Source organism: Electrona antarctica, assembly GCF_951216825.1.
Source record: "Electrona antarctica genome assembly, chromosome: 16".
In the NCBI taxonomy this organism is placed as follows: domain Eukaryota; kingdom Metazoa; phylum Chordata; class Actinopteri; order Myctophiformes; family Myctophidae; genus Electrona; species Electrona antarctica.
This window is the reverse complement of record NC_136797.1, coordinates 12611567-12636566: the sequence shown is the minus strand read 5'-3', so window position 1 is coordinate 12636566 and position 25000 is coordinate 12611567. Positions and strand designations below refer to the sequence as shown.

Genomic DNA, 25000 nt, shown 5'->3' with positions numbered 1-25000 from the left:
TGATATCCGTCCAGAATCTGATACTGCTCTATATCAATCGTACGATTTGTAACACACGTTACCGCAGTGAAATTTGTTCCCCGCGTTTGACCCAGCTTGGGAGCGGTGAGCCACAGCCAAGGAGCGGTGAGCTGCAGCCGTGCACCGCGCTCTGGAATCATTAGTTGATTTGACCCCCAATCCAACCCATTGATGCTGAGTGCCAAGCAGGGAGGCATTGGGTCCCATTTTTTACAGTCTTTGGTATGACCCGGCCCCGGGGATCGAACCCCCGACCTCTCAGTTTCAGGGCGGACACTCTAACCACAAGGCCACTGTCTGGTACTGTATACTGCTCTATATCTGCAAGCGAGCCTGTAAATAAGGCTCTCTTCTACACGCAATGCCTGCATGCATCTCTACACACAAACAGATGAATATACCGTCAATTTATTTCATAATATTTCATAATAATATATTACAGTACAGGACTACAGTCTCAAAGTCTACGGTTGTGTAATGCTATTTTATTTCTTTGTTATGTTTAATTGTATTGTATTGTTTTCTTGGTCTGTAACTCTGAGAGTGTACAAACGGAACCAAGAGTCCATTTGGTTCCGTTTGAACACTCTCAGAGTAAAAATTAACATTGATTTTACAATATACATTGGGGGTCCCAGAGATAGAGATTGGAATTGAACAGGTTGAGAATCACTGCTAGAGCCATGAAATTGTTCTCTTATCCCATTTTGGGCAGGCTTTTGGTGTTAGCATTATGTTATGCTTTAGCTATTGAAAAATAGCAGATCTACAAGCTCATAGCGCGCCACCGAGTGGCACGCTACGAGCTTGTAGGTCTGCTATTTTTGAAAAATCGAAGAACCACTGACATAGAAACATAGCTTTTTCAGAAAACTGTCAGGATGTAGAAGACATTTTTAGAATGCGATCTCAGGTCAAAATGGGTTAAGGGGGTCCCTGGCATATCTTTTCAAATGGGGGTCCGTGGGGCTAATTCGTGTCAATTTGGGGGTCCTTGACATGAAAAGGTTTGGGAGCCACTGGTCTATACACGGTCTGGTCTTTCACTTTGTAAGTCACTCTGAATAACAGGGTTGTTTTTGGCAGCAGATTTAGATTTTAGTTTTAGTCATAGTCTGTTGAATAGTTTTCATTTAAGATTTTTTAGTCTCAGTTTTAGTCGTCATAGCTTAGTTTTCATTCAGTTTCCATTTAGTTTTCCTCAATGAAAAAAGGTAGTCGACGAAACATTTTTCGTCTTAGTTTTAGCCGACGAAAACAACACTGCTAAATAAGAGCATATCGTGTCAATGCCCAACGACATATTGTTAATTGTTAACCCCAGAACTTGACCTCTCACCTGTAGCGGGCAGTGCAGAGGCGGACCTGGCCTGTGTATCGAGGCTTGGACCTGGGCGAAGGGCTGACCTCATCCTCCATCTGTTGGAAGACCAGTGGGAAGTCTATAGTCATTCACAATTGACATGACGCCATTCCAAACAACCAAAACTCCAATGTCGCTGCAAGTGAGCTAAGAAGTGTTGTCTTTAATGGCTACGCATAAAACTAGGGGTGCAACATGTTCATCGCAAATAATACGTCATACAAAATAATTGATAATTGAATAAAACAAACAAGGAAGCAAGCATGATTACAGTTGTTGCAAACTTAAGTAATTTGACATGAAAAGTAAGGCTACTTTTGCAATGTAGTTTAATAAAAAATGTGAAAAGGGGGGAGGGGGGGTAAATCGGTAATTTGTCTGGAAAAAAATGTTGCGTTTAAAATATCGTGAAAAATGGTATGGTGAACCTCATATCGTGATACGTATCGCATCGTGAGTTGAGTGTATCGTTACATGCCTAATACACACACATGCATTAAGTACTGCACATAAAGTATAGACATCCATATCATATCGTTGTTGTCGGGCAGAAACCTTGTATCTTCATATTTCAACTTTTTGTGTATTTATTTTTTGAACGTGTCAAACTAGAGTGTAGCGAGAGTATAGCCAATCTACAAGCTTGCGAAACAACATATTTTCCGATGGGGGGGGGGGGGGGGGGGGGTCCGTGGCCAATTACCTATTATTTCTTCCTTCTTATTTTCTTTCACAGGTCTTTCAGAAAACTGGCATGATTTACAACAGTGATTCCCAAACTTTTTCCATGTCAAGGTCCCCCAAATTGACACTAATTAACGATATATGCCAGGGACCCCCATAAGAAGATTTGGTTCCTAACTATCATTTAGCTGGTGGACCCTCAAGGACCCCACTTTGGGAACCACTGATTTGGAAGACATTTAGTAGAATCTGGTCTCATTTTGGGCGGGAACCCCTTTTGGTGTTTTAAGCATTGTGTTATACTTTAGCTATTGAAAAATAGCAGATCTACAAGCTCATAGCGCGGCACAGAGTGCCGCACTACGAACTTGTAGGTCTGCTATTTTTGAAAAATCGTGAAAATGTGGCACACATCTTGAACTCATTTTAACTCATATCTTTGCTTCTGGGGAGAGTCCCTGGAACAACATATTTTCAGATGGGGGTCGGCGGCCGATTACATATGATTCTAGGGGACCTTGACATGAAATAGTATGAGAACTACTGATATAGAAACATGGGTTTTTCAGAAAACTGTCAGTTTTTAGAAGACATTTTGTAGAATCGAGCTCAGTTTAACAACAGAAGGTTCCTGCCCGACGGGCGACGATACGTCAACACACCTCCGAGGGCGTTGCCCGTCGAGGGCTGCTTGGACGGTCTACTGTCGTCACGGTGCCGGGTTTGACGGACAGCTCTTCTAGCCAATCTCTGTCTCCGGTGAGGTCTGCGGTGGGCGAGTGGGAAGAACTGGGTGATCAGTGACGGCGTGTTTGCCACACTCTCATCATTGCCTGGGAAACATTGATTTTCCATAGCAAATAAACAGCTTCTATTCGGTGCTCATGGTATAGTATGGCTTCTGTTCGGCGAGTACAATTTCGAGTAGGGTATTCACTTCTAGTCATTTTTACTACTTGACTAGTTGCCTAGTTTACTAGTCGACTAGTCCACTAGTTGTTTAACTACCTATTATGTAAAAAAAAAAGTGTTGTTTTTTTTGTTTGGAAATAAATATTTGTACATTTAAAAACTGTGTACATTGGTTACTATAACTATAATCTACCTGATGTTGAGGCCTACAAAATCTGAAAAAAAAACAAAAAACAAAACGAGTCAACTAGTACCAACAAGGGCGAGATGCAGCGTCTCGTTTATAGAGGGCGTCCTATACACGTAACTTTCCTGTTTTTCAATACGTTATACTTATACTCCAGTACCAGTGTTGTTTTTGACGACTAAAACTAAGGCAGAAAAATGTTCGTCGACTACCTTTTTCCACTGAAGAAAACTAAATGGAAACTAAATGAAAACGAAGCTATTATGACTAAAACTCAGCTAAATGTATTGACAATTTCGTCAACAGATCAGAAACTAGACTAAAATGTTAGGAAGGGACTAGTGGACAAGAGATCCAGTAGAAGTCATTTTAAGTGTAAAATGAGCCATTACGACGGCATCAAGACCCGCCAAAATACATTTTAGTCGACTAAATGAACTGCAGATTTAGTCGACTAAAATCGTATGACATTTAGTCGACTAAAACTAGACTAACACTAAAACATTCCAGGTGACTAAAATATGACTAAAACTATCATTCCAAAGACTATGACTAAAACTAAAATAGAAATTTGCTGCCAAAAACAACACTGTACTCCACTCCAAACACAAACGCCAAGTTACAAATCTCAAAATGAGGATCTCAACAATATTAATCGTTTTGCCGTGATTTTTCCTACTAAATAATAATAATAATAGACACGTGAATATATATATATATAATTCAACATGGACTGTTTCAACAAATAGGCATTAGGCATTTATAAGCTTTCAGCTTCAGCCTATTCCTTTTGATCACCTCCAGTTCCTTTTGGTTATGTAACCGTGTGTTAACAAATAAGCTGTTTTGTTACTGTGAAGATGATCAAATAAACTAAACTAAAAACTAAAATACCCATGTAGTTATATTTGTATTCATGATTGACTGGATGCAGCAAATGTTTGTATATTTCAGAAACAAAAAAATCTATTCTGACAAAGATCAACAGGATCATAATGTTATATTTTATGAGCTATCCCAGTAAAGCAAAAAATATATCACCACATTATCACTCAAGAGTGAGCGCAAAAACAAAATGAACACAAATTATTATTTAATTGTATTGTTTCTAGGTTTGGAGTGACTGGAGATATAATAGATCAAATAAAGTACTTGAATCTTGAATCTTCCGTGTACTATACTCAGTGGTGGAAAGTATTGTACTTTTAAGTACAATTTTGAGGTATTTGTACTTGAGTATTTCCAATTTCCAGTACTTTTACTTCTACTCCACTACGTCTCAGAGCCACAATTTGTACTTTTACTCAACTACAATTATTTGAAAACGTTAGTTACTAGTTACTTTGGCGATTTTAATTTTGATTAGAAAACATACATTAACCACTTCAACCCTATACATTTCGGCCATTTGAAAATAGCCGATCTACAAGCTCACAATGCGTCGCAACGTGACGCATTGTGAGCTTGTAGATCGGCTATTTTCAATAGATCTTGTACACATTTTGAACTTGTGTGACAATACGAGTACTTTTACTTTTAGTACTTTAAGAACATTTTGATGCCGATACTATTGTACTTTCACTCAAGTACATTTTCAATTCCGTACTTTTATGTGTAACGAAGTACTTCTAAATCGCAGTATTGGTACTTTTACTTAAGTAATAACAATTGAGTACCTTTTCCACCACTGACTATTACTGGCCCCACCTTGTGCTGCCGCCGACGTGTCCAGTCCGTTGAGGAACTTATGTGAGACTTTGTCTGGAGAGAGAGGAGGACGACGACGACACTGGGATGACGTTGAGACGATGGGCTCAGAGTGAAGGACGCCGGCCACCACCGCAGAGTCTGGAGAGAGGGGAGGAGGACACTGGGACGTGGTGGAGATGCAGCAGGGCTCAGACCGTGGATGGAGGACATCCACGGCGCGGGTGTCTGATGATTCTGGCCCCTGCAGGTGGAGATTCAGCAGTGTTTCGGAGAGCTGGTGGAACTGCTCATTCTGTGACCTGCATTTCTGTTCCAGGTCACAAACCTTGACCTTTTCAAACATGCGAGTGAAAGAAAGTGAAAGGGAGAGAGGAGAACAGGACGAGAGAGAGAGAGAGAGAGAGGGAATGGAAAAGAGAGAGGGAGAGCATGAGAGAGAGATCAGTGACGTACAAAAATGTGCAAAACACAGCAGCAAGATTTGTGAGCTGCTGTGATAGAAGGATATCAAATGGAACACGACCACCGCCCAGAGATTAAAATAGGGTGCATTTTATACGCAGTTTATAGTTAAGGGACGCAATAAAACGACCTCTGCATCCACGGGATGCACTACTGTACTTTTTTTTTATATTCTAGTTTATTTTGCTAGCTTAATAATAATTTCTTCTTCTCTTTTCTACATGAATATAACCACATTATAACCATATAAAATGAAATGGGAGTTAAATGTAAAAAAAATGGCAAAATATGACTCCTAACGTCGTTGAAGTGGGACTCATAAAATGTCCCTGGGACTCATTAAAAGACCATCCCTGCATCCTGGGACTCATTACATTGAAAACCGATTTACATAAAGACTAATCATTGTGTGTGTATTCCTGCACTATCTGCATTGAGTGATCTTGGTACATAGAAATTGATTTATTGAAGATTCTGACTTTCAAATGTACATGCATTTTGTTTTGATTGTATTGCTGTATTGTGTCTTTTGCTTTGGCAATGTAAACGTATGTTTTCTCAGGCCAATAAAGCCCTTTGAAATGAATTGACTTGACTTGCAATTCATGTGCAAAAGCCATCAGTTGGTGAAATCCTACTCCGTAAATGAGTTCTCGGTAGAGTAGCCCGCATCCTATCTGTTTATGCAGATCAAATGCAGAACCAATTACCACACAACCCCCAAAAGAGATGCTTTCCAGCTTGTTGCGATATCAAGAAAGCCAGCAGTCTAATCCGCTGGTCCTTTTAAAGTGGGATCTGGGGACCCCCAGGGGTCCTTGAGGGGTCTCTCCCCAGCTTAAATGTGTTTATGTAGCATCAGAATCTGTTAAATACATTATTCGGGGCGCGTTGTGAGCTTGTAAAGAGCTGCTATTTTGGAAGATTCTTGAAAATATCTCGAGGCTCCCTGGCACAAAATCTTTCAGGTGGGAGTCGGCGACCAAATACACAGTCATTGGGGTATAGGGGGGGTCCTTGACATGAAAGTGTTTTAGAATTAGAATACTGGTTTATGCAGCTCAAACACCAAACGATTACCACGCAACCCCAACCCCAGAAAAAAGCTGCAGTCTAATCAAAGCATCTGGAAGTGAAGGGCCTCCATTAGCTACAGATATGGGCCCTCATTTATCAATCGAGTGGAAATTCTGCCCCAAATTCGAGTGTAGGATTCGTAGTACACCCACGTCGGGTCGGCATTTACAAAGTGATCGCAGACAGCTGTTTCTTCCTTAATTTCGTTCGGACGTTTATAAATGTGACGGCTGAAATCTATCTGGCACGCCCTATGAAATCAAGCCTCGCCCTCGTTTTTGCGACATGAACAACTGCAGTACGACCTTGGAAACCATAGTTACATGACGAAAAAAGTAAATAAAAAAGTCACCCCCCTCTCATACACACACAGACGCACGCACGCACACGCAACTTGCAAGTCCAACTGGTTTGTTGTAGCCTATCTTAAATAAATAAAGAACGAACACCTGTATGAATTAAATAAAGCTGTAGCTGCATGTAGTACCCTGTCTGTTTCTCCTCTCGCCTCGCTCGTTCACACTTCACACTTCACTATCGGCCGGGGCTACCCCCCCCCCCCCCCCCCATGCTAATTTGCCCAGTCAATCATTTGATCCGCGCTACGCGCCTGCCGTGTGTTGTTAGTTGTAGCCTATATTAAATTATTAAAGTATTTATTCATTTAATATAGCCTACAACAATATATTAGTGAACGAAAATCTGAACCTGCATGTGAACAATGAATTAAATAACAAATAGGCGCACACACACGCTGCTGTTTTCCTCCTCTCCTGTCCTGTCTGTCTCTATCACTGTTCATGACACCACGACCATGCACGTTTATGACAATCTATTTAGATTAGCCTACCTCGCTAGTCGCAGTAGTAGTCGGTGCAGTGGCTGGGCTATCAACTGACAATTATATAAATGTGCAGCCTAAACCAGCCTCATGTGGCACACTGGCACTGGTGGGCTGGCAGCCTGGCTGGGTGGTTTAGCCTATACCTAACTCCGATGCGGTCAGCGGTCCCCAATTTTGCGCTGGCACGCCGGCATGGCACATTTGGCATTCGAGCGACGCGTCGGGTTTATTAAACGAGGAGGAGATTGCACATAGGCTACTGTAACTCCAGAAAGACATCGGCCTGCTGTAGATTAGGCTACAGTAGGCTACCCAAGTTGGGACTCTCCGCAGCTGCAGCGCTGCACTCTCCAACGTCCCGTCATGGAAATATTTCAGCACAGACAGCCCAAATCCTCGCATGTATGCGCTCATCATGCAAAACACTGTTTAAATGGCTTACGCATCTAACTTGCAACATTGTTTTTAAATGCGCGATTTTAATTGCTTGCTTGTAAAGTTGGAAAGCTCCTACTAATTTCATATGACACAAAGACACATCGGTGATGTATTCCTTAACTTTTTTTTACTTTTTTACATTTAGCCCATATACATACCTATACAGTTTTATATAAACATTTTAGGAGTGAATACATATGTTTCCGATGCCTGTGACAGCCTCTCAGCTGGTCAAACAATGCTGCTCCGCTGTTCTACGACAGAAAAACAGGTGAGGACAAAGCGTACGACAGCTCCCGACCAGACGTGGTTTTTGTCCTGGCTCAAGTTCAAAATCAAACGTTGGCGCAAATCGTAAATGCCGAAAATTGCGGTAATTTCGGCGTACACCCATATTTTGGCGTACGCACGGTTGATAAATGAGGGCCATGGTCTCTGTCGGGTGGAAACCTCATAGTGTCCGAAACTGTTACTTTTCAGGGTTCAAATTACAAAAATAGCAAGCTTGTGGATCTGCTACAAAAAAAAAGACAAAACACCAAAAGTTAAAATATGGAGATGGGAGGTTTCTCTAGCCGACAGCAACGAGATGCGTGCTCCAACAAAACGCTGCTACGCTTTGATAACAAAGCCCCTGGATGCGACGCAGTTAAGAGGCTTATAAAAGTTAAGTACGCTAAAGACATTATCAGAACAGCTCGCAACAATGACTGAAGGGACCTGAGTTAATAGCTATGAGGTTATATAAACAGAGCAGTTATGCATACACACACAAATAGGGTTAGGGTTATATATATATATATATATATATATATATATATATATATATATATATATACATACATACATACACACAGATATTTCTGCTGTCGGGCGGAAACCTTGTATATCCATATGTTACTTATTTTTCAAAAATATTTCAAAAATATTTCAAAAATATTTCAAAAATAGCCAAAAATATTTCAAAAATAGCCAAAAATAGCCAAAATAGCTTTGCTTGTAGATCTGCTATTTTAGCTACTTTTAAGTAACACTGGCATACGACAATGTATAAAATAGGGGCATTGAATTAGGGGAGGAAAAAGCGGAACATTTGTTAAAGGACAACTTCAGTTTTTTTCAACCAAGGTTCATGTTTTAGGTTGTTATTAGAGAAAGTAAAAGATGAGTGTTAATTTTTCTTCATTTGCTGCTTTCTCTCGTTTTAGGGATTTTAGTGGTTTTTGGCAGGGGGAGCGGGGGCATTCGAGCATGGGGCTAAATATGTATTTCTTTACAAAATATTATGGTGATTTATTTTTTTTACTATTTTTTACTATAGGACTATTTACTATAGTCCTAGTATACCCCAGGAAATTACATCTGGCCACAGAAGATCACAAGATCTACTGAATGTGAACGTAGCCTACTGGGTGGAAGCCACACTGTGAGTCATAGGCTCAATATGTCAGTTTGACACATTCAGTAGATCTCGTGATCTTTTGTGGCCAGATGTAATTTCTTGGGGTCTAGTAGGACTATAGTAAATAATAAAAAAAAAAAATCGCTATAAAATGTTGTAAAAAAATACATATTTAGCCCCATGCTCGAATGCCCCCGCCCCCCCCCCCCTGTCAAAAACCGCTAAAATCCCTAAAACGAAAGAAAGCAGCAAATGAAGAACAATTAACACTCATCTTTTACTTTCTCTAATAACCTAAAACATGAACCTTGGTTGAAAAAAACTAAAGTTGTCCTTTAAATAATATGGAGATACAAGTTTGGGACGATACTGAAAGTTACAGGGGATGCCGTGAGCCTCGACCGCGGCCTGCTTCACAGCAGATAAGAAGACACAGTCAGGGCCCGATATAGCCATGGGGAGCGTTGCTAGTGCTAGCGTCGCTCTGTGATGATGAAACAACATTTTACAGAGTACTGAGGACTCAGCAGAAAGATGGGAGTAGATACAGCCGGTTTGGAGAGGGGGGCAGAATAGCCATCTCTTGGAGCCATTACTGAGCTCTGGTGGATTTAGGAGAAGCTGTGCAAAAGGAGACTATACGACACGTGCACGTGTGTATGTGTATGTGTATGTGTATGTGTGTGTGTGTGTGTGTGTGTGTGTGTGTGTGTGCGTGCGTGCGTGCGTGCGTGTAAAAGAGGCTTTGATATACTGTATGTGTTTACAGGCTATTATATTTTATTATAATGAAGAATAAATATTTTTCAAACATATCAAGAATCATGAATCAAGATCGATTTTTTCATTCACCCAGAGAGGCTGTGTGGTTTTCACAATTTAATCTTTAATCAATTACATTTAATTTAATCTTTATTGCACCATTAGTGCAAATGATTAACAGCTAAAATACTGCAGGCTCATTTTTTAGATGGCTTTTGGGGTTTGGAGGGTTTCAACGAGCTGTATTAAAAATGCTCTCCTCTATGCTGGAATCATGGGTCAAGGCTCGCCTGCTGAACCCAAAATCCCATTAGTGTTGCAAATGGATACAAATATAATGATGGTAGTCGAACTAGGCGTGGCCATAGGGCTCTATACTCTCTTCATTTTTTATGACAAATAAGGGATTCAAAAGAGTCATAAACAAAGCAGGTCTATAGAGCGTCGCAGTCCCGCCCCCTAACAGGGCCCAGGAAATGATTCCCCGTTCATTTTCCTCATAGACATTTGAAAAAGTATTTATTTAAAGACCTTTTAAGCGTCATACAAAGCCAACTTGAGTTGTGACAAATCATGACAACAAACACATTTTTTTTTTTGTTTTTCTTCTTTGTAATTATTTGTTCGGCACAAATCTTTCAATATAATATTCTTTCAGAGCGAACGTTTTTTAACTCAAATCTTTGCTTCTGAGGGGAGTCCCTGGAACAACATATTTTCAGATGGGGGGGGGGGGCCCTTGACATGAAATATTGAGCACCATGTGACATGGAAACATGAGGTATTTCAGAAAACTGTCAGGATTTAGAAAATTTTCTTTTAAATGTCGACGTCAGGTCTAAATGCATGTCGTGTACAATGTGTCCCCACCACGTACCTTTAACTGGTGCACTGCTTCTTCATGCTCGTCGTCCGCTTCAACCTGAGCCTGCAGACGCAACCCAAGAAGCACTCGGTTAAAATCCATTTAGGCCTGAGATCAGATTCTAAAAATGTCTTCTACATCCCGACAGTTTTCTGAAAAAGCCATGTTTCTATGTCAGTGGTTCTTCGATTTTTCAAAAATAGCAGACCTACAAGCTCTGAGCTCTATGAGCTTGTAGATCTGCTATTTTTCAATAGCTAAAGCATAGCATAATGCTAACACCAAAAGGGGTTCCCGCCCAAAATGGGTTAAAATCCATTTAGGCCTGAGGACGATTCTACGAATGCCTTCTAAATCTTGACAGTTTTCTGAAAAATCTCACGTTTCTATGGTCATGTCGTTCTCAAACATTGGACTCCCAAAAGAATAATGTAATTTTGGCTGGAAAACCACAGAGAGATGCCGTATAGGTCAACACTGACTCGACGGAACAGCCGTATAGCAGGACAGTATAGCACTGTCTCCATTAGGTCCATTTTCCTCAGCACTCTGAGAAAATACAGTCTCGTGTTGACCTTTTTTTCTGGAGCGCGGTGGTGTTTGTTTTCCAGGTCATGTTGTCCGAGAACCTGAAGTCCGAGGGTGCAGTACTTTAGTTAGACTAGTCATTGGTCCGAAAAACGACAACCCACCTCAAACCCTAACCTAACCATAACCGCAAGCACGGGAGCAGGCGCTAGTCCGGACGCATGTCGAACTAATGCTCCGTCGGATTATAGTATGCCTCCCGAAGTCCGAGACCCTTTCCACCTCCTCTCCCTTGATGTAGATAGGCTGAATATTCTTCCTCCTGAAGTCAACCATCAGCTCCTTTGGTCTTGGAGGTGTCGAGAACGAGGTTGTTCATCACACACCATTCTGACAGCGCTTGCACTGAGCGCTTGGGGGGAGCACTACTTTCAAATTAGCACGGTGAAAGTCACCTGCTATGACATGTACTCCCTCGGGGTGGCTGTTTTGCTGAAGACTAATATAGCATCATACAAGTGACTAAGGGCTATACGTTAGCATTAGCATCTGGTGGTATATATACACAGCAGTCACCAGGACAACAGTAAATTCCCTTGGAAGATATGCCGGTCTGCACTTGACTGTCACATCATCATCATCATCATCATCATACTATAATTCTGACAATGTCTGAATGTACCGCCGTATCTCCTCACTGCCTGCACCAATCACTCCCACTTTTCACACAGGCATTGGCCATAATAATATGGAGGTCTTAACGAAGCCCTTTTTTCGATTTTACACATTAATGATTAATAATGAATTTATTAGTGAATAAAAAATGCGAAAACACACCCAGGGCGCAGTACCCCCTGCGGCCACAAGGTGGGGGCAATATCTCACAACGGGTAAGGGCTAGTACTCTAAAGTCTGGAGAGCAGTGGCTGTCAACAGTAGTAGTATTTGTGCACAAAGCTTTTGTTCACATAGATGCAAACTCCTCCTCCTTTGCCCTTTCCGGAGTCACGGTTTCTGTCCTGTCGTCGGCGTACTGTGCGTCCTCGCTAGCTCAATAGCCGTGTCTGGAATGGAAGGGTGAAGCCAGGTCTCGGTTATTATCACTGTGACACAGCAATCCTGGACGCGTCCATTTCCCGCAGTCCATTATAGTCTCATGGTCATCCATTTTGTTCGCGATGGATCTGACATTTGAGAGGAAGAAGATGCTGGGAAGCGGGGGTTTGTGTGGCCGTCTTCTTAGCTGCATGAGGACCAGTGTTGTTTTCGCCTACTAAAACTAAGACGAAAAATGTTCGTCGACTACCTTTTTTCACTGACGAAAACTACATGAAAACTAAGCTATGATGACTAAAACTAAGACTAAATATATTGACAATTTCGTCAACAGATAAAAACTAGACTAAAATGTCAGGAAGCGACTAGTGGACAAGAGATCCAGTATAAGTCATTTTACACTTGGTTGCATGATGAAAATAGCTGTAGATCAGCTATTTTCAGCAAGTGTAAAAACACTCATTACGACGGCATCAAGGACGGCCAAAATACATTTTAGTCGACTAAATCAACTGTAGATTTAGTCGACTAAAATCTTATGATATTTAGTCGACTAAAACTAGACTAACACTAAGACATTCCAGGTGACTAAAACTAAATTAAACCTATTCAAAAGACTACGACTAAAACTAAAATCACAATTTGCTGCCAAAAACAACACTAGTGTCCAGTGGTTATGTCGTGCGAGCGGATATAGTCATTGTTTACAGATTGCTCAGTCCGCAGTCCAATGCCTAGGAGATCCTGTCGGACTATAGACAGGATTCACACGGCTGGCAGTAACCGACAAACATAACAACACTAACAGTGTCACGAGAGAGACACTTCAGTCACACGAGAGAGACTCGGAGTAGAACCGCTGCCCCTTCGCCTGGAAAGGAGCCAGCTTAGGTGGTTCGGGGCATCTGGTTAGGATGCCTCTCGGGGCGTCTCCCTAGGGAGGTCCTCGAGGCACGTCCCACTGGGAGGAGACCCCGGGGCAGACCAATAAGGCGCAGTTGGAGGAAACACATCGACTCACTGGCCTTGGAACGTCTCGGGATCCCCCCAGGAGGAAGAATGCTGCTCTGGAGAGGGAAGTCTGGAGCACTCTGGTGGAGCTGTTGCCCCCGCGACCCGACTACGGATAAGCGGTTGAAGATGGATGGATGGATGGATGACAACACTAACAAAAAGCACTGAAAAGGAGAGCTCAAAAGCCGCAGCGTCTGTGCGCGCCGCCATCACCTGTCCACCCAAATCAAATCATATTTGAACTGCGGACCCCCCAAAATAATCATATTTGAACTGGAGACCACGACCCCCAAAATAATCATTAATGCAGGAATGGTCTTTTTTTCAAAGGTTTTTAAAGGTATATTCAGTGATTTCACTTAATTCAAATATCACTTCTTTTTTTGTTTTGTTGTGATAATCCTCCCTACTATAGAGTATCTCAAGGGGCTGTCCCTTCAATAATAATCACACCCGTGGGAACTGAGTGGTGTAAGGTCTTATATAGTGACGTCACATACTAACCATAGCAATCGTGCTCATTTTTGAGACAGGCTATATAAGACCTTACACCACTCAGTTCACACGGGTGTGATTTTTTACATATTATTGCTTATAGCAGCTTTGAATTGTCACTTTACTGTCATCTGGGGACGCCCCTGAGTCCAGAGTCCCAACCCACAGGTTGAGAAACCACTGACATAATTAGGACAATGACTGTCAAGATGTGTACTTACAAGGACCCCCGTTTGACATAACTTGCATCTCGGGGACCCCAATCTACACTATAAAACTGTTGATTTGGTTCCCAACTATCCATCATTTCATTGAGGACCCCTGCTGGTCCCCAGACACCCTGCTGGTCCCCAGACACCCTGCCCCCCTCCCCAATCTACACTATAAAACTGTTGATTTGGTTCCCAACTATCCATCATTTCATTGAGGACCCCTGCTGGTCCCCAGACACCCTGCGTTCCCAACTATCCATCATTTCATTGAGGACCCCTGCTGGTCCCCAGACCCCTGCTGGTCCCCAGACACCCTGCTTGAGAAAATATTGACACCAGTGTTGTTTTCGTCGACTAAAACTAAGACGAAAAATGTTCGTCGACTGCCTTTTTCCACTGACGAAAACTAAATGGAAACTAAATGAAAACTAAGCTATGATGACTAAAACTAAGACTAAATATACTGACAATTTCGTCAACAAATAAAAACTAGACTAAAATGTTAGGAAGGGACTAGTCGACAAGAGATCCAGTATAAGTCATTTTACAATTAGTTACATGCTGAAAATAGCAGATCTACAAGCTCACAACAGTCATTATGACGGCATCAAGGCCCGCCAAAACACATTTTAGTCGACTAAATCTACAGTTGATTTAGTCGACTAAAATCGTATGATATTTAGTCGACTAAAACTAGACTAACACTAAAACATTCCGGGTGACTAAAATGTGACTAAAACTAAATTAAAACTATTCAAGAGACTATGACTAAAACTAAAATCAAAATCTGCTGCCAAAAACAACACTGATTGACACAGAGATCACAAGTCGATTCTGTAAAATCCTGATTGTGAGTTTTGCTATAGTCGCTGTATGACAAAGTAAATAAGGTGTAAGTGGTTAACCCATTCTGGCCGGGAACCCCTTTTGGTGTTTTAAAGCATTACGTTATACTTTTAGCTATTGAAAAATAGCAGATCTACAAGCTACGTGTCAGGATCTGCCTTCTGTGTGTTGTGTATGTTGTTCTTGAGACTTATTTTGAAGTAATGATATGTTGTTCTTGATTCTTATTTTGAAGTAATGATATGGTGTTCTTGATTCTTATTTTGAAGTGATGCTTTTGTGTTTCCTGTCCTCCTTTGTAGTAGTTTCCTGCCTTGTCTCACCTTCCCTGATCTTTGGTTCTTTGTTTCACCTGTGTCTTGTTTTCCCCTCAGCCAATCCTTGTGTTGATTTGATTTGAGTTCACCTGTGTCCTGTTAATCGTGTGCCTATTTAAGCCCTGTGTTTGGTTGTGTTCTCTGTTGGATTACTGGCTTGTGTCCTGAGTTTCATAGTCTGTTCGTTTGTTAGTGTTGCTCTCCTGCAAACCTCTGTCTAATTAAACTTCCACTTCAAGATTCTGACTTCCTCGCATTTGGGTCCTACTTGGAAACCACCTCCTGACAGTAAGTGGTTAACCCATTCTGGCCCGGGAACCCCTTTTGGTGTTTTAAAGCATTACGTTATACTTTTAGCTATTGAAAAATAGCAGATCTACAAGCTACGAGCTTGTATAGGTCTGCTATTTTTGAAAGAAAACGTGAAAATGTGTCGCAAATCATTGAATATATATTCTTTCAGAGCGAACGATTTTAACTCAAATCTTTGCTTCTGGGGGGGGGGGGGTCCCTGGAACAACATATTTTCAGATGGGGGGTCGGCGGCCAATTACAGATCATTTTGGGGGTCCTTTACATGAACATGTTTGAGAACCACTGACACAGAAAACTGTCAGGATTTAGAAGACATTTGTGGAATCGTCCTCACAGGTCTAAATGTTAAACAACAAAATTATGAAGTATCAGGGTTTACTTTATAGACTTGATCTGGGTCTTCTTACCCTTTGCAGTTGACTGATCTCCTGCTGCTGGGTGTGAAGGACCTCCAAAGCCTGTTCATGCCTCCGCACCGCAGCCTCGCACATATGCTGGAGCCACAGACAGACAGACAGACAGACAGTTATAGTCAAGCATGAAAGCAGTGGTGCAAAGCAACTCCCATTTAGGCCTGATTTCTAAAGTGTGCTGGGTTAATTGCGCCCCGAAAATAGCAGATCTACAAGCTCACAACGCGTCGCAGCGTGACGCGTTGTGAGCTTGTAGATCTGCTATTTTGGTTTCTAAATCATGACAGTTTTCTGAAATACCCATGTTTCTATATCAGTGGTGCTACAATATTTCATGTCACATTTTCACGATTTTTCAAAAATAGAAGACCTACAAGCTCGTAGCACGGCACTCGGTGCCGCGCTACGAGCTTGTAGATCTGCTATTTTTCAACAGCTAAAATATAACATAATGCTTAAAACATCCAAAAGGGGTCCCCGACCCAAAATGGGTTAAGAAGAAGCCTATACTTAAACACTAGGGTCCTCATTCACAAAGGAGAAATACGCAAGAGTGTAACGGAAGCGGAACGGAAGCGTAAACTGATGCGGGAAATTCCGTCCGATCACGCAACGTTGTTTTGCCGTGCAATTCAAAGAGCGGTGTGTACCACAGGTACGCAGGTGTATGTTGTGAGGTACGCAGGTGAATGCGAGCGGGTGCCAAATGATCGGAAAATCAGCGGATAACTTCATTTGCATTGATCCACGCCCCATTTCACACCATAAAAGGCGTCAAGCATGACTCAGCAGACAGCAGTAAAAAAAACAAAAAAGAACTATAGGCCTTACAGCTCAAACGAAATAGAGGTCCTCCTGACGGAATGCAACAAAATAATGATATTTTCCAGTATAGTGGCTTCACAAATTAAAATAAAAATGATTGCTGGAAAGAAATTAGGCTATACTGCCGCGGTCAGTCAGTGCTGTGCAGATATATCATGAATATAGCCCTCTATTAATTTCATAATTCCACAGGACCACAAACAAGTTTTTGCACCATTGTATAAAGTATACCACTATAGGCCTACCATACAAACTGTACAAACTGACACTCAATCCATCAAAGGACAGGAAATTAAAAGAAAATGATCTGACCATGTCAAGCGCCGGAGCGACGACCACCACCTGCAGTCTCTTTTTTTACATCCATATACCATTACATTTGTGCGTGATTCTTTATATTGTCTATAGCCTACCATTAAACTATATCAATCATTTTCCCAAGCTTACAAAACGGTGAACGCTGCTCTGCACCGCTACAGCAATGGCAAGCTGACTTACCGTATAAAATGCAGCTTGGCCATTTATTTATTTAAGTTCGGGACCAAGGCAGCAAGCTAGCCTATACTTGGCAATTATATTATAAAGCCTTTTCTTTTCTATTGAACAATTGCTCACTCACACCTTTTGCAGAGGTAAAACATATATCCGATATTTTTATCAGAGCTGCATTGATTCATGCGGGGAATAGATTAATATCATCTCACTGTCATCTGTCTGAATGCCATGTGGAGAATGGATTTGTTCTGATCATGGACACGTAGGCATATAGGCCTATAGCTATTTAAATTTTCAACCATATACGGCGGGTAGCCTCCTCTTTGTCAGATCTAAGTGCAGGTTCATTTCATGATGTCGTCATATTAAAATGATTCACTGGACATTTGGATCTCATGATGAGATCAATGTAGTAGCCTACAGCCTCGCTATAAGTTCCCCATATTATAATTAATTAAGGTGCACTGGCTTAAAACTATGACTGGCCGAATTGCACGCGCTGATGCAATAATGTGGACTTCTATATTTGTATAGGGCTAATTAGCCCTCGTGACTGCTGTCTGTCTGTCAGACCGGCATGTCTGTGAACCATAGAAATAATCTGTTCTGTCCGGGCCAGGCTCGCCGTTATATTCATTTTCCAATGTGAATTTCACCCAGATTGGACTGTCCACACACACACACACCGACAGTGTGACTCAAAGGAGCTCCGTAACAAAACAATTTCAATAGGCCTACTGCAGGCATTACTACACTAAACAACGTTGGATTCGTACAGTGCAGAATGCAGATAAGTGTATGTTCTTATAATAATTGTGAGTTTGTTTTTGAACATGCAGCGCGAGTCCGCGAGAGCCGATCTACAAGCTCACAACGCGTTGCACTGCGAGTAGAAAGCTGTCAAGTGAGCAGCGCAATCGCGCATGCTAGAAATATCCTAATAAATAAATAAAAAGGTGTCGGGCTTGCAGGGGCAGTTTCTGTATGGGACTCTAGGCTAACCTGCCTCTAGAATGCTTGCATTTAGGCATACAAGTGATACTTGGCTTTTATATAAGCTATCATTTTTTTTATGTGCTGACCAATGTTGACACATGCCTACATATTTTATCTGAGGTTTGGGGACTTTTAATTGAGTCAGCATGAAGACTAAAGCCTTCAGAATAAATCTACGCAAGCAGTACACGACCCTCTGAGGTGGCGCAGCTTTTAGCGGAGATTCCGACCATCCGACGTCACCGTCAAGTTCACGTTCATGAATTCCCACGTAATGTGGGAATCGACGTAAATGCCTGTCCGCTCACGCTCCGCTCACGTTACGTAACGGTATGAGCGTAAACGCCGTTGTGAATGAGGACCTAGAAGTCTATGCTACTCCTCCCACGGTTTGAGTTTGCTTTTATTATTTTTTTCGTCCTCCTCTGTCTTCTTCATCCAAACTCCCAGCACGGTAAATTGGCCGTAGCCGAGTGGGTAGCTAGTCTGGTAATCACCAGGCCAAACGGTTCAAACCCTTGGCTCCACTCGTCTCTACGCGTTGAAGTGTCCCCGAGCAAGACGACGCTTAACCCATTCTGGGCGGGAACCCTCTTTGGTGTTTTAAAGCATTATGTTATACTGTAGCTATTGAAAAATAGTAGATCTACAAGCTCATAGCGCGGCACCGAGTGCCGCGCTATGAGCTTGTATCTTTGCTTCTCAAATCTTTGCTTCTGTGGGGGGGGGGGTCCCTGGAACAACATATTTTCAGATGGGGGGCGGAGGCATATTACATATCTATTTTCCGGGTCCTTGACATGAATCTTTTTTTATTTCGATGTCAGGCCTAAATGGGTTAACCCCTAACAGCTTCCCACCAAATGCTCCTCTGAGCCAGCCATCTGCTGTGTGAACGCAGACCAAGTATTCTGTAGAGCAGGGGTTCTCAATGTTTTTTGGCTGGGGGGGGGACCCCCGGAAATGCTTCGGCCATGTATCGTGACCCACACCCCACCCCCCCTTCCCCACCCCCAATACGAAAATAACCTTAATAAGAGAGAAAATACATCATAAATGAATACTGAAACCAGATACAATCATTAAGGAAAGTCTATGCATGCACTATGTGTACTATGTAAACTCTTAATTTCCATTTTCCAGCCATTGAGTTGCTTCTTTTTTTTTTTTGGGACCCCCCCCAAAAAAGAATTTGGCGACCCCCCCCTGAGGGGTCGCGACCCACGGGTTGAGAACCCCTGCTGTAGCACACAGTGTCCCCATCCATCCACACAGTGTCCCCATCCATCCACACAGTGTCCCCATCCATCCACACAGTGTCCCCATCCATCCACATAATCGATACACAACGAGAGACTCGCACACCTTTTTTCTTTCTATATTAAAGAGTGGGTCAATTTCTTTCTCGCATGGACATTTTCTCTCTGGAAACGCGGCCCGATCCTCCGTATACAAACAGACAAATCAATAGAAGACGCAGCCTGAAGGCAGGGATTTGTAATGAGAGTTGCATTCCGTCGCGGCACTGGCACAGACTGTGTCTGATTACTATTGGCACAACAGAACAGAAGAGTTGAAACCGATGACACCTTATCCCTTTTTAGACAGGCTGGGAACCATTCTACAAATGTCCTTTAACCCATTTTGACCTGAGATCAGATTCTAAAAATGTCTTCTACATCCTGACAGTTTTCTGAAAAAGCTATGTTAATATGTCAGTCGTCCTTCGATTTTTCAAAAATAGCAGACCTACAAGCTCATAGCGCGCCACTCGGTGGCGCGCTATGAGCTTGTAGATCTGCTATTTTTCAATAGCTAAAGCATAACATAATGCTAACACCAAAAGGAGTTAAAAAACCCCCATGTTTCTGTGTCAGTCGTTCTCAAACTATTTCATGTCAAGGACCCCCACGATTATATGTAATTGGCCGCCGACACCCCATCTGAAAATATGTTGTCTCAAAAGTTGCTGCCCAAAAACAACACTGCTTCCAGGTTATCTCGTTTAGCCTATAGCGCGGGAATGGAAGAAGGAATGAGTCGACTCGACTCGGTACGAGGCGTTGGATTTGTAAAGCTTTAGGTTAACGTGTCTCTCACCTTCAGAACCTGCTCCAGGCTCTCCACTTTGCCTTGCAGCTGACTCCTCTCCCACTGGGCCGTGTCCCTCTCCTGGCTCACAACGGAATAGGTCTGTCTCAGCCGGTCATACTCCGACTGTACCTGTAGCAGGAGCAGAAGAGTGTGACAAGGAGAAGGATGTCAAATGGAATACAAGCACCTTAAAGCTGCTATAATATGTCAAAAATGTAATGACCTTACTTTTTTTTATTTTTTGGTATTCAGACAGCCAGCAACGGGTAGAACGCTCCCAAAAGAAATGTAGTCTCTGTGACACATTTAGGGGCCGCAATCTGCATTCAAAGATTTTCCTAGAAGCTTTGTCATTGGTCGATTTGCCTGTCTGCTTCTTGATTGGTTAGTCATTGCGACCGGGTTTTTTTTTTCGACCAATGACAAAGCTTCTAGGAACATCTTTGAATGCAGATTGCGGCCCCTAGATGTGTATGTATTTGTAAATACATTGTTTTATTTTGATTGTCTTGTTCCACTTCTGCTTTGGCAATGTAAACGAAGATCTACAAGCTCACATCTAGCTCACAACGCATCTAGCTCACAACGCGTCGCAGTTGAATCTTTTTTTCTTTCGATGTCAGGCCTAAATGGGTTAACCCCTAACAGCTTCCCACCAAACGCTCCTCTGAGCCAGCCATCTGCTGTGTGAACGCAGACCAAGTATTCTGTAGAGCAGGGGTTCTCAATGTTTTTTTGTTGTTTTCCAGACGGGTAAAAAGGGCCGGGGGCTGAAGCCCCCTTTGACGTCTATGTGTGCCTGCATGCCTGTACGGGAGTTATGGTGAGAAGGAGAGGCAGGTGGAAAAGAGGGCCAGAGAGAGAGGATGGTTTAGTGTGTGCTAAATAAAAGGACACAGCTGACAGTAACGGAAGCCAGACAGAAATAAACAACTCCGTTAAACACAATCCCTGCCCGTTCACGTAATCGCGTAAATAAAGCTTTAGTCTGGCTGCCCGCCGATCCCGTAAATTATACATGATAAGGGTCTTTATATTATTTAATCCATGTTTTGATCCGATCGAGTCGACAGCCGAGTCCCGTTAGCATCATGTGTCGAGTGTGATACTGGACCGCACCATCTTAAGTTGCGTGCGCAATGCATCTACATGCGTTCTATGTTTTCAATGGCTTTTATATCTCCAAATTGGCGCCATGAATGTCGTTTCTGAGCAAAACAAGGTTTCTCAACGGCCGACAGCCGGCGCTGTGATACTTGCGTCGCGGTCAGGTTTTTTCTGCACCCAGCGAGTGAACAACAACCGGTCAAGACACCCCACACACACACACACACACACACACACACACACACACACACACACACACACACACACACACACACACACACACACACACACACACACACACACACACACACACACACACACACACACACACACACACACACACACACACGAGCCATTCTTTCTGAGCCGTAAACAAGGAAGTAAACGGCAGCGCACGCACGTTTTTTGTTTTATATCAATGAAAAAAATCACACCCGTGTGAAGTGAAGCTAATATATTAAAGTCTAACTCATGTAATGGTGATGTAAAACAAACAGTGCCATCACAAACATTAAACGCCATTAACAATAAAGAGATAATGACGTAATGAGGCTCATTATGACGTAAACTTTCCCTTCATTGTCAATGGCGTTTACAAAAAAACAAACATTGAACTAAAGACTGTATATAGGAGGGGCCGGCACCCCTCAAAAAAGCGTGTATACACGTCCACGGCCAAAATTGTGTTAATCGGCACCATCATTTCCTCCATTCAATGCATGTGTAACTTATGCTCTTTTTAACCCATTTTGGGTTGCATGATGTATGAATGTGAAGTCGGTGGGGGCAAACGGTTCTCAAGTTACGTGCATTATCGTAAAAAAGTTCGACGTCAGGCCTAAATGGGTTAACACTTTAATTGCCCGGGGTTATTTAATCCATTACATTATAGCGCCCAGTCGATTTATAAACACGGACCCCTTTTCCGGACGGACCGACGGTTGTTGAGTTGTTGATGTGTGTGTAGCAGCTAACAATAGCCACAACACTCTAGAGTCGATCGACAACAACGGGAGACAAGAATAAATCTATCAGGACTAGCGACTGGACCGCGGAGCGCCGTCTAACACAGGATCTTTTTTCATAATTAGACGGGATGATTTAGATCGCGAGTTATGAACGTTTTAAGATTTTCGTTTTCATCAGCTAAACAGGGGAGGGAGTTTTTCGATGACGTCTCACTCTTGCGCGTCACCGAGGAATGCCCAACAGACGCTCCTGGGCTATAGAGCCATGCGATCCGTTCTCATATCAATAAACTTCGTCTTTAGGACAATACTTCGTCCTGGGCGTCGGGCGTTACTAATAGAAAGGACAAAGAACTTCGTCCTGGGCGATGGGAGTGTTTTAATCTTTGGTTCCACCTTGTCAGAGGACAGATGGCGTCTCTTTGTGTTGCATGATGTATGTGTGTGTGTGTGTGTGTGTGTGTGTGTGTGTGTGTGTGTGTGTGTGTGTGTGTGTGTGTGTGTGTGTGTGTGTGTGTGTGTGTGTGTGTGTGTGTGTGTGTGTGTGTGTGTGTGTGTGTTGCATGATGTATGTAGTGCCGCGGTGGAGCAAAAGTCGTCAGCTGCTGCATGTGTCCCTGGATGTGTGTCAAATCTGGCCCAAATCAATGTGATACTATTAGCACCCAGCTAATTGCTTGCCACTACAGACAGATATACCGGGTCTCCATCTGTGCGTGCGTGCGTGCGTGCGTGCGTGCGTGCGTGCGTGCGTGCGTGCGTGCGTGCGTGCGTGCGTGCGTGCGTGCGTGCGTGCGTGCGTGCGTGCGTGTACGTGTCAGAGCTGATATCACCATTATTTCAAACTTCTGCCATGATTATGTATAATGAAAAGATCACACCCGTGTGAAGTGAGGGGCGCTCTAATCATCATCATCATTCTCCATTCATTGTCAGTGAGAATGTAAAAGGATCCCTGGCTATAATAAGACAAATATGCCTTAAAGCATTATACTTGCCCTCTATAACTAATAAATCACACCCGTGTGAACTGAGTGGTGTAAGGTCTTATATAGCCTGATCAGCTGTGGTCTGACGTAATGTCTGACGTAATGAAATCACACCCGGGTGAACTGGGTGACCATAGCAACCATGCTCATTTTTTGGTACGAACAGACAGACAGACAAACTAACAAAGCCAGTTGTAGGAGTGGTTTACACCACTCAAAAATTGTCAGATAGGTTTTTTTTAGACAACTGTTAGTATTTAGAAGTCATTTTGTAGAATCTAATGTCAGGCCTAAATATAGAATAGTTTTTTTTTGTTTGCTGTGATCCCACTGTGACCAACTTGATAACGTACACATCAAATTTGTTTGAACACAATCCACAATCGAACTGTACTTGAAAACAAACACCGAAACAGTGAGTCCCAAATAAATACACCAACTTTTTTTTTTTTTTTTTTTAAATCAATACGAGACATAATGCCAGATATACACACACACACACACACACACACACACACACACACACACACACACACACACACACACACACACACACACACACACACACACACACACACACACACACACACTCTTTACTTAACAGATATGATGACTAGTAGAGGTGCTAAAAGGGCACACCATCCCCTGTGGAAACACAGGGGCTATTGGTGTATTGATTTTCCAAAGAGATGGATCACTGACTGCAAACTGTAAGACCGATGCAATGGCTTGAGACGTACAGTATGTCCTGTACAGTAGGGCTGTACATAAAGCATAGGTACCTATCGGTCTTATACAACACTGGGACTGCAAAGTAAAGCCTCACCAGTGGTGGGAAAAGTACTCAATTGTTTTACTTAAACCATTTGGACCTGAGGACGATTCTAAAATACTGACAGTTTTCAGAAAAACCTATGTTTGTCAGTGGTTCTTATATCATGTCAAGGACTCCAAAAATTATATGTAATTGGCCGCCGACCCCCATCTGAGAATATGTTGTTTCCGGGGATCAAATTAGAAATACAATGTTCTCCAGATATAAAGAAAACTGGTGTAGGGACCTATGGTACAAACCTAAGTTGCGAACCTACTGCCTTATAAAGGACATATATACCGTAGAACCTTATGTGAAGTATAATTTAAACAAAAGACAACGATCTCTCTGTGCACAAATAAGGTCAGGAACATTACCATTAGCACTGGAGACTGGCAGGTTTAATGCCACTCCTGAAGAAGAGAGATCTTGCCTGTTCTGTGATCTTGATGAAATTGAAAACGACGTTCACTTTTTTGTTTTACTGCTCTAAATATGACGACATAAGGGATATTTTGGTTAATAAGATGTCTTCTATCTGTGGGGATTTCCTAGATTTAAATGACTATGCAAAAATGGAGATATGTTTTGCCAAAGGGACTTTTGTTGTGGCAGATTTTATTTGTCAAGCTTGGGAAAGAAGACAGAGTACTCTGTATAAATCTGAGTTGTAATATAATGAATTATGTAATGTAAACATGCTGTAAATGCAATTGTGAAATAGTGTCTTATAAACCCATGAGGGTTTGGCACAATGTTTGCAGGACACGAAAATAAATAAACAATCAA

The 25000-nt window shown here is 42.3% G+C and overlaps 2 protein-coding genes across 7 annotated transcripts in view; both read right to left on the bottom strand.

Annotated features, from left to right (window-relative positions):
* The window catches only part of LOC306939786 (RIMS-binding protein 2-like), a 58697-nt gene extending 38238 nt beyond the window's left edge, over positions 1-20459 (bottom strand). For 2 of the 6 annotated variants that reach the window (XM_079524479.1, XM_079524482.1), the window contains exons 1-6: positions 20340-20459; positions 15918-16004; positions 10740-10790; positions 4875-5208; positions 2731-2834; positions 1361-1440 (exon numbers count right to left, since the gene is read on the bottom strand). In XM_079524479.1, the coding sequence (XP_079380605.1) occupies positions 1361-1440; positions 2731-2834; positions 4875-5208; positions 10740-10790; positions 15918-16001 (653 nt within the window). In that variant the 5' untranslated portion in view covers positions 16002-16004; positions 20340-20459. Of the gene's footprint in view, positions 1-1360; positions 1441-2730; positions 2835-4843; positions 5209-10739; positions 10791-15917; positions 16005-20339 lie in introns of those variants that run through there. The other 4 variants (XM_079524480.1, XM_079524481.1, XM_079524483.1 and 1 more) reach the window with 4 other exon arrangements.
* The window catches only part of ak3 (adenylate kinase 3), a 465380-nt gene that overhangs the window by 15912 nt on the left and 424468 nt on the right, over positions 1-25000 (bottom strand). The window lies entirely within an intron of this gene.